We start from the raw sequence: 10,000 nt of genomic DNA, 5'->3' as shown, positions 1-10,000 counted from the left end.
ACTCCTAGAATTTGTTGGATTTTCGGGGAATAAGGTGAGTGATAATTGCATTTGTTTGTCTATTTTGTTTTTGTTTTATTATTATTATATTTTTATGTTTTTATGTTTTTACAAAGATGATTTGATGTGCAATATTTATTTTTCTGGTGCATATACGTATTCATCAAGATCAATTTTTTTTTGTTTTATATTGTTGCCTAGCAGTCTCGAAGGACTTTTTTTTTATTCATTAATGTGGTAATCAAGCGAGAAAACTCACTCACTCACTCTCTCACTCTCTCACTCTCTCACTCTCTCACTCTCTCACTCTCTCACTCTCTCTCTCTCTCTCTCTCTCTCTTTCTTTCTTCTTCTTCTTCATCTTTCTTTCTTTCTTTTCTTTCTTTCTTTCTTTCTTTTCTCTCTCTCTCTCTCTCTCTCTCTCTCTCTCTCTCTCTCTCTCTCTCTCTCTCTCTCTCTCTCTCATTTATCTAAGATAGTTTCCTTGAATATTCTGAACATTAAATTCTACTTGTCATCACATACAGATATCACATCCTTGTCACACATCCATTGAAAATTGCGGAAACGTGTTGTAATATATTGTTTCATAGGTCAACAGTCAATAAGTGAAAGGTAATTATAGCTTGAGTCTTACCTTTATAGCAGAAAAAATGCAAATACCAGTAATGTGTTGTATTATTTTTCAATATTATATGATGTCTTTTCAGGGATCATGGCAAAATATGGATTTGATTTCTTCTGCGGTTAAATGCATATTTAGCTTGTGTTATTGTGACTTTTAAGATATATTGATTTAAACACTGATATAGATAAAAAAAAAAAAAAAATCTGTCCTCATACCTTTCAGATGTTTCTCAGGTCACATGTGTATGTTGTTCGATACAGAAGTTGTTTCACTGTATATGTATATCTATAATAGAGTTAAAGTTTGCCATTGTCCATGTGCGATATCCCTCTGTATTCTCCCAAGACTCATGATCTCTGTTCTTGTTCTATGTCGAGTTCAGTCGTGTCAGGTAAGAGAACAAAAGGTAACTTCCCTTCTACATTGATTAGCTGTTGTGTACATGTCGTAGGCTTTTGTTATGCTGCTTCGTCTCTCTGTTCAAAGGATGTTTTTGTCGTCTACTTCTACGTTTAAGAGTTTTGTTTAGCTAATGTTTTGTAGGTGACATGTGTTCGAGATTTTTTTTCTTCTTTTTTTTAATTTAGATTCTGAATTGGTAGTTTGAGAAAAAATTTGTGTTTTGTGGAGTGAGTGAGTGAGTGAGTGAGTGAGTGAGTGAGTGAGTGAGTGAGTGAGTGAGTGAGTTGGATGTTGTGGGGTGAGTAGGTGGGTGTTGTAGAGTGAGTGACTGGGAAGTTGTGGGGAGTGAGTGAGTGCATATCTGTATGTGTACTTATATGTGTGCACTATCCTTTTATTTGTATGCATGTATATGTATGAATGTTTGAAAGTAGAGTGTAAAAGGTGAGAGTGAGAGTGAATAGTGGATTTTATGAATAAGTGACTGTGTGACTATGTTCTGTTAGCCAATACAGATTCTATGCTCTTTAATTTATGTAAGTTAAGCATGATTTTGCCGAAGTCAAATTTGGAATTATGATGATAGTTAGAAGCAGATGCTTTAATGATATTGATATTAAGATTAACATCCTGTATGTAAAATATTTTCTGAACAGGAACAGGTACTTTTTTTTGTACATTTTCACCTATCATTACTGTTGCCACAACTTCAGTTTTTATTCTTTATAAGAGCACAATTGATTATAAAGAGAAATTAATATGAAAATGCAGTATTCAGACACCAGTGTAAGCATTTCTTTTGTGATTATACCACCTTCATAAAGGAATAGCATTGTCAGAGATGTTGAGAAATGATGATTATATTCATAAAGTCTATGTTTTTTATATGCCACTTGTTATAATGAGCAGCATCTCCATACACCATTTATAAGGATCAGTATCATCTACACTGAAAGGTACATGTGTTAACCAAGTCTTATTAGCTCTGTTTCTTTAAGTTTCTTGTTATGGTCTAATACACAGTATAGGTAGGAAGCAGAACAAAAGGGTCATTGTCTGAAGTAACTTCCTTTTTTAAGAGAAATAATTTTTAAAAGTGGTTGAAGGATATATATCAAGAGAAAGAGATATTTGGTGTGACCAAAAACTATCAACAGGATAAACTCAACGTTTTTCTTTTGTCATTCTTGCCTTTTTCATTTTACAAGGGTATCTATATTTTATTTTTATTTATTTATTTTTTAAATTCTAATTGAGAGAGTCTTTTTATGCCAAAAATAGGCAGTGGCTATGCATATTTAGTATATGATATAATAGAATATCAATATATGTATTGTTACTAACTAATCAATTGTCTTTTGTCAAATATCATAACTTAGAACAAACTTGAAACTGTATACTGTTATTAGAAAGAGAAAAGAAGAAGGGAAGGTTGCTAAAAACAGGACCAGGGAGGAAGTAGACTGGTAAAATTATCATGATAGGGAACTGCATATAGATTTCTCCACAGATAATTCCCCAATGGAATGAAGAGAGAGACAGAGTTATCAGTATAAGCTGTAAGTTATAAGTAGTAATAGGAACTGAAAGGGAACTGCATATTTTCCCCAATTGGAATGAAGAGAGAGACAGAGTTATAAGAATAGGTTGCTGCTAGATAACCACAGTTAAATCTTTGAATGTATCTGATCTGTACCTACATCCATTGTTATGCTTATTTTAACCCTTCAATAATCAATTTTTTTACACAAAGTAATATAGAATTTTTCTTATTTATTGTGTATTAGATTTGTTATTGTTGGTGGACTGTTCATATGCATGAAATATTTAATCTGTTTACTGTGTATGGATACTGTAGATTTAGAAGGAGTGTTTCCTTGTGTACTGGTACTCACTGTGTTCTTTGGAAGTTAAAACAGTGTATGGAAAGTACTATTAGTCCCAGAAGTTTTATATTTGGAGTATTTGTGTGTTTATTACTGTTATAAGGTTTAATTATTAGTAAATATTCTTTGCTTGTATTATTTTGATATCTGTAAAAAGAACATACCATGTACAGTACTTACCCTTGAGCTGAAACCCAAAAATTGTCAGTGAGTTTACATGTTTTCTTGTTAAATATCTTCTTTTAACATTGTATATTCTGTTTCAAGTATCACGTTGATAACAACTATCACAGTCTGATGCTAATATGAAGATAAGAGAACACAGCAGTAGCAAGATTGAGGTTCATTTGAATGTTAATTTTGGTTGCATAATAGAGGACACTTCTTCTTTATACATATATTGTATGAAAAGTGCCTTCTAAATATCTTGTTTATCTTTTTATAGTCTTCAAATGATACGCTTAGATGAACTGAGAAACGTACATAAATCACGGAACTAATGCACCATACTCTTTCCCACAAGCAATTATGCTAATGCACAGAGCACTGAATTAAGTTACACTAGCTTTTCACAATTTTTTTTTTATTTTTTAATTCCAGAAAAAAAAGGCAGTGAATGAAAAAAATCAAAACTTTTTCTTCTTTTTCAAACAGCACTTAGGCCTAGCTGAGTTGGAGAAGGGATTCTACCTCGAGGGTTCTCTCCGACGTGTCTTATGTGCACTTGTGCTGCTCGGTTACCACCTCATTGCGACCTACGTTCTTGGTACTTCTGAGGGAGATTTGGAAATGGCACAAATTATCCTTGATGATCATTTGAAGGTATGAACTAATACAAGTTATTTCATTACTGATAATGCGTTTGTCTTTTTTTAATTTTTTTTACGTATTCTTCTTTACTTGTGCAATGTGAGGCTTGGCTGTCTTATGTTAATTTCCCCGGTTGCAGCTCTACCCCAATGGAGCCTGGTTCCTCTTCTTTGCTGCTCGCTTGGAGTACGTCAAGGGGAACTTTGACCTGGCCATTGAGAAGTATAAGATCTCCCTGAACAGCCAGGACGAGTGGCGCCAATTCCACCACTTGTGCTACTGGGAGCTTATGTGGTGCTGCATCATGAGTGCAAGATGGAAGTAAGTGCATCTTGTTTGATTTTTTTTTTTTTTTTTTTTTTTTTTTTTTTTTTCCAGTTCCTGTTTTATGCTGTTTAAACTTTAAAGTCAGATAGAAATGAGCAAGATTGTGCATGTATAGTTATTGCTTCTGTGCATTGTATGCAACGTTTCTTCAGAGATGCACTTCCTGAATGATATGATATTGGTAGTCAGAATAACAGATGCACAGGAATTTAGTTGGCCCAGAGCTATGTATTCAAGCAGCCCTCCTACCAGACCAGGTTTCTTTATTCCTTCAAAGACACTATTTAAAGATTTGCCGAAGGGTTAATCTAATAAACTTATGAAAAAGTAATTGATTTAAACATTGGTTTTGTTTCCAGAGAAGCACAAGATTACGCAGACAGACTTCTTCAAGAGAGCAAGTGGTCCAAAGCAACGTATGCCTACCAAAAGTGCTGTTGCATGTGTATGAGGATGGATGAGCTGACACCAGCAGAGAAACAAGAACTGGCAGAAACCATGAGGTTAGTAAAAAACAGTCCTTGCAGTTCAGAAAAGGTAATAGAACTTGCAGTGTTTTGTTGTAAGCTAATCTAATGTATTCTTTTTCTCTCAGGACCATTCCAGGCCTGAAACAACGCATTGCCGGCAAGAGTCTTCCAATTGAAAAGTTTGCTGTGAAAAAATCTGCCCGGTTCTTCGCACAGGGAGAAACACTTACCCTCTCAGGTCTCGAACTTATCTACGCCTGGAATGGATTCAAGATTCTTGCCAAGAGATATGAAAATGTAGAAAAGATGTTCAGCATTATTGAGAGAGAAATGAGACGAATGGAATCAATAAAAGGTAACTTTGGATATTTATGGGACTAGAAATGGTTTTGTTTTTGATCCTCTTCATGACAGGTGATGCCCTACATAATAAAAAATCCTAGACACCATGTAACGCATGATAACGTTATGAGTTCATTTCCTGGTTGTTGGAATAATGGCAGTTGCCCAGTTAAAGAGTAGTGTGTGCTAATTGATTCACTCTAGACTTGTCAAACTTTGCCAGAAACTAGCCTAGAATGAATGGGTAAGGTCAGACACAAATGGTGAATGCACATAAAATCCAGAGAGTAAGCTTTTGTTGTTGCATAATTATTCTCAAGATATGTAGTATTAAAAAGTCCATGCAAAGATGCATAAGAAAGCCGAAGGCCTTCAGGCATACCTTAGGCAGGAGACATATCCAATGCAATTATTAACCTTACACTGTCTTTCATCTGCAGTACCTGACCGTGGGGATTACTTCTGGGATGACTACCTGTTGGCTCATTTGGTAAAAGGCTCCTGCTTAGCCTACATGAACTCTCCCCTGCAGGCAGAGGAATGTTTTAAGTTCATTGTTAATAATGAGAAGAAGATCAAGGAGGACAACTACCTAGTTCCCAATGCCCTTCTGGAACTTGGTCTTCTTCTTCTGCGGGCTAATGACCTGGAGCAGTCTCGGATCATTCTGGAGCATGCGAAGTAAGTTGACTTTCCATGTTGTTATTAGAGTATGTTAGCATCAGTAGGTATTCTTGCTACATGAATTAGATGTTTATGGATATTCAGTATTTAGTTTTGAAATGAATTATTTTCTCGTGTCTTTCAAGTGTCCAGTTTCCCGTAAGTACTCCACTTACTCATATTTTTAATTCCTCCACCAGATCAAACTACAAGAGTTACTCCCTGGAATCTCGCTTACACTTCCGCATCCACGCTACCCTCAATAAGATCCACGGCATCCAGAAGGGAAACCCTGCTGATGGCTTAGGCCCCATGGAAGGCTACCCCTCCATCAGCAGGTCCCCTTCCCCAGCCATCACCAAGACCTCAAACACAGCCACGAACGGCAATGAAAGTCACTTAAATGGATCATCAGGCAAACACGTACAAGCCGTTGGAACTCATCTGTGATCACTTTGATACTAAGGTGCATACCAAGGACTGGTTTGGAAGTTTTTTAAAAGAAGTTTATTTTTTAGATTTCTAGAGCATTGGTTATGCTGAGTAGAACACAAGCCAGGTGTCTCTGTATTTTTTTGAGTGTAAAATATAAACAAAGCATAAAAAACAAACCAAAAAACATACCCCCCCCAAAAAAAAAAAGAGAATTGTATAACTGAGATGTCTCGGCAAATGTTCTCGACCAAATTTTACAGGTCCAAAAGAAAGCAAAAGTAACATAGGTGGAAATGATGTGTACGGAGGAAAGAGTGTACAAAAGTCTCTCTAGATGAGGTGTCCTGTACGGTGACTGCACGTCCAAGGTGATAGTATCAGGTATAATATTTGTAAGTCTGGGACTACTACTATATGTCAAAAGTATATTTGTTATTTCAAAAACTATATTTGTTATAGAGGAGAGTTTTAAGTGATTTAAATTTTGAATATTGTATATAAAAACTATACAGGATTTGACTTGGGATAAGATTCAAATATTCAATATCTGATTATATTTCTTTTTTTTTATTATTATTATCATGTTTAGTTAATTTGTATCTTAATAGTACTATTGTATGGCATGGAGTTAATAATTATATTCAGTGGTAATGATGTTCATAAAAATTAGCAGAATACTGGCTTAAATTTCTTGTATTGATTCATAACATTCATGGCCTGTGTTTTGCAGTGTATACGTTCATATGCATTGATTTTGTAGTAGATTATGTTTGTAAATAATTTTATATTATTTATTAAGAGTATTTAGTTTCAAATAGATTGACATTTAGCTGAATATATATATATATATATATATATATATATATATAACACACACACACATATATACTACATAATATTAATATATATATATATATATATATATATAATATATATATATATATATATATATATATATATATATATTATATCATTATAATATATATTAATATATACATATATATTTATATACATATATTATTATATACATATATATGTATTTATAAGTATATATGTATTTATACGTATATATGTATTTATACGTATATATATAGTATATATATACGTATATATATATATGTATATATATTTATACGTTATATATATATGTTATATATATAGTATATTATATATATATATTATATTATATATATATATATATATAATTGTATATATGTATATATACATATATATGTATATATACATATGTGTATATATATGTATATGTGTATATATGTATATGTGTATATATATATATGTATGTATATGTATATACATGTATATACACATATATATCTATACATATATATATATATATATATATATATATATATATATATATATATATATATATATAAATATTATATTATACATCATGTAAATACTTACCTAAAGTAAATTTTTTGTAGATACATGAAATGTAGAATGGGTACAGTAGCTTACATGTTGTCTTGAGAAGAATATCAACCACAACCTCATTTAAAATCGTGCATATCCATTTCTCGCAGGTTGAAAGAGTGGAGAAATATCAGGACATTGTTTTCGGCAGGAGCATTTTAAGAGTATACCAAGGATGCTGGCTCGTATATGTGTATGTGTGTGTATATGCTAATGGAAATATGAGAAACAAACGTAAACTTAGGGATGGTGTTTGCGGTGTTTTAGGAGTTATAAAGTGAGTGAAATCCGTTTCGAAATCTGGAGAGTTGATTTGAATCTCACTTACATGGTTTTCTATGATTATGAGTGCCAGGCAATATTATTAGTGGTACTCATCATCATTTATAGATTTACAAATCAAAGGTGATCAAACACAGCAGCTCAGTTAACACATGAAGCAGTTTTGTGCAGATTTTTTTTTTTTTTTTTTTACTTTGAGGTAATGAACATATGAGGAGAATGAAAAAGCCAGCCATAGTATACTTAAACATTCCATTAGCATAAGTTTTAGAAAATTTAGACCTAAGTGCGGTAAATGCACTGTGTCAAAGATTATTACAGATAGCTATTGAATTAATGAACTTAATATTTTTGTCTACTTGGGTGTGCCTGCGTGCACATTTGCGCATGTGTAAGTGTATGCATGTTTGTGTCTTCACTTGTGTCCTTATGCGTGCTGGATGTTTGTGTGCGTGTGTATTTGTTTACAGGTCTTTGAAGGAATGTGTATAGATCACTAAATGCTTCTATGAATTCAAGTTATAGGTTATGCTTTGGCTGCTTTTAGCCATCCTGAGAATCAAAGATTGAGTGTGTATGAACATAATGGTGTACCTTACAGTGCTGCAGTGAGGAAATTCTTTGCATTTAGAGACTATAAACTGCAATTGAGTAGGTGTGTTACTTAATATTTTGATTTCATAAAGAATTATATACAAAGTAAGATTTAAGATTTACTTAGATGGATTTTAGTAATGCTTGGGTAATTGTACAGAAATGAACTACTGACATTCTTCATTACTAAACTAGTCATTTCACAGGAAGGTGAAGGTCTTCATATCACTCACAGATTATATCTGTCACCCCATATGTACCGACCTGGAATTCGGATAACTATACAAACATATATATATATATGGTTTTATTAGAGAAGCACTACCTCAAGCTTCTGTTTTACCAGGTGTCACTTATTAGGGCTTTCATTATTTTGATACTCAGGCTTTTTAACGCCTGGTATTGTTTGAGTCTTCTTATTAATAACTCACACCCAAGAAGGATGTTAAAGAAAAACAGGAGTGGGTTCTGGGGTTTGGTTGCCCATGTTGAACTTCCAACAAAATAGGATTTTAATGGTATTTGTATGTTATGTATTAGTGGGATTATATTTAATATTTTGTGTGCACTCTTGTATACAGAGACTGTTGGTTTATAGGTTTCTTCCTTTACTGAGTACCGTTAAAAAGAAGGGAAAAAACTGAAACCATTTCTGATTTTAGGTGCATTATTTAGCAACTTCCAAGTTAGTGTACATAGCTAAAACTGCTCCAGTTCTGCGAGCAAGAGCCTTGCAAACACCAACTTACAGTTGATTTTAAAGTTTCTTTTAAGGTTTTTGCTTTTAAGTTGATATAAGATTTGTTACAATTTGTTACTGTTTTAAATGATTCCCAATAGAATTGTGTATTACTGTTAACTGAAGCAGCCAAGTCTTCACCCAAAGATCTGGTTATATGTAAAAAGAAAGAAAAAAAAATGGAAACCTCAGTGTTAGCATCTCTTAAAAGTAATGATTCATTTTGTCAACCTTTTCTTTAATGATTCTGTGAACTTTCTGATAGAGCAGTATGTAGCCTCAGAGTAATATAATATTTGTTTTACACTGTAATAGTATATATTTCCTTCCTTTTCTACTCCAGATGGCCTTAATCTAACTGGATGGTACAGAGTCTTATAATATTGTGTTATGAAACTAGTGTGTGTATTATTTTTTCTTACTTCATGTTTTCCACAGTGTTGCCAAAATGAGAGGGATAGACTGTAAAATCAAATGTATAGTGAAAAATGTACTTATAAGAACTCTTTAATCATGAATGTAATAGAAAAAAAATCTGTATCTGAGTTACATGAGTTTTTAAAAAACAAATATATAGAAATTGTTGGATCTTGTAAAGCAATAATAAAGAAGAAAAATGTAAATGATTGCCTGTTTGTTTTACGCCTTTCTTAAAACCACAAACAAGACAATGAATAGTGAAAATAAAGCATGATAAAGCATGATGTTTAGACGACATGCTAATGTACTGAATCTCTTTCACTTGTCAGCTGATGATTGTGGTTATGAAGTTGCTCAGAAAATAAGGATGAATACTTTTACAAATTAAGGGAGTGTATGATGTTTTATAGACTGTCACGACGGCAATCTGAGTTCGAGGGTTCGAGTCACCGGCCGGCGCGTTGTTTCCCTTGGGCAAGGAACTTCACCTCGATTGCCTACCTAGCCACTGGGTGGCCAAGCCAGCCCAAGTCAGTGCTGGTCCCAAGCCCGGATAAATAGAGAG

General features: G+C 33.3%; 1 protein-coding gene across 6 annotated transcripts in view; it reads left to right on the top strand.

Annotated features, from left to right (window-relative positions):
• LOC119574610 (tetratricopeptide repeat protein 39B-like) overlaps positions 1-9,638 on the top strand; it is a 110,527-nt gene extending 100,889 nt beyond the window's left edge. For 2 of the 6 annotated variants that reach the window (XM_037921947.1, XM_037921952.1), the window contains 8 exons: positions 1-34; positions 1,011-1,034; positions 3,571-3,738; positions 3,866-4,047; positions 4,413-4,556; positions 4,649-4,878; positions 5,306-5,546; positions 5,729-6,224. The exon at positions 1-34 is cut by the window's left edge and continues 32 nt beyond it. In XM_037921947.1, the coding sequence (XP_037777875.1) occupies positions 1-34; positions 1,011-1,034; positions 3,571-3,738; positions 3,866-4,047; positions 4,413-4,556; positions 4,649-4,878; positions 5,306-5,546; positions 5,729-5,978 (1,273 nt within the window). In that variant the 3' untranslated portion in view covers positions 5,979-6,224. Of the gene's footprint in view, positions 35-1,010; positions 1,035-3,570; positions 3,739-3,865; positions 4,048-4,412; positions 4,557-4,648; positions 4,879-5,305; positions 5,547-5,728; positions 6,225-7,510 lie in introns of those variants that run through there. The other 4 variants (XM_037921953.1, XM_037921951.1, XM_037921948.1 and 1 more) reach the window with 3 other exon arrangements.
• Positions 9,639-10,000: the final 362 nt, after the last annotated feature.

Source organism: Penaeus monodon, chromosome 6 (genome assembly GCF_015228065.2).
Source record: "Penaeus monodon isolate SGIC_2016 chromosome 6, NSTDA_Pmon_1, whole genome shotgun sequence".
Classification (NCBI taxonomy): Eukaryota; Metazoa; Arthropoda; class Malacostraca; order Decapoda; family Penaeidae; genus Penaeus; species Penaeus monodon.
The sequence above is the reverse complement of the archived record's forward strand: the minus strand, read 5'-3'. Positions and strand labels throughout refer to the sequence as shown.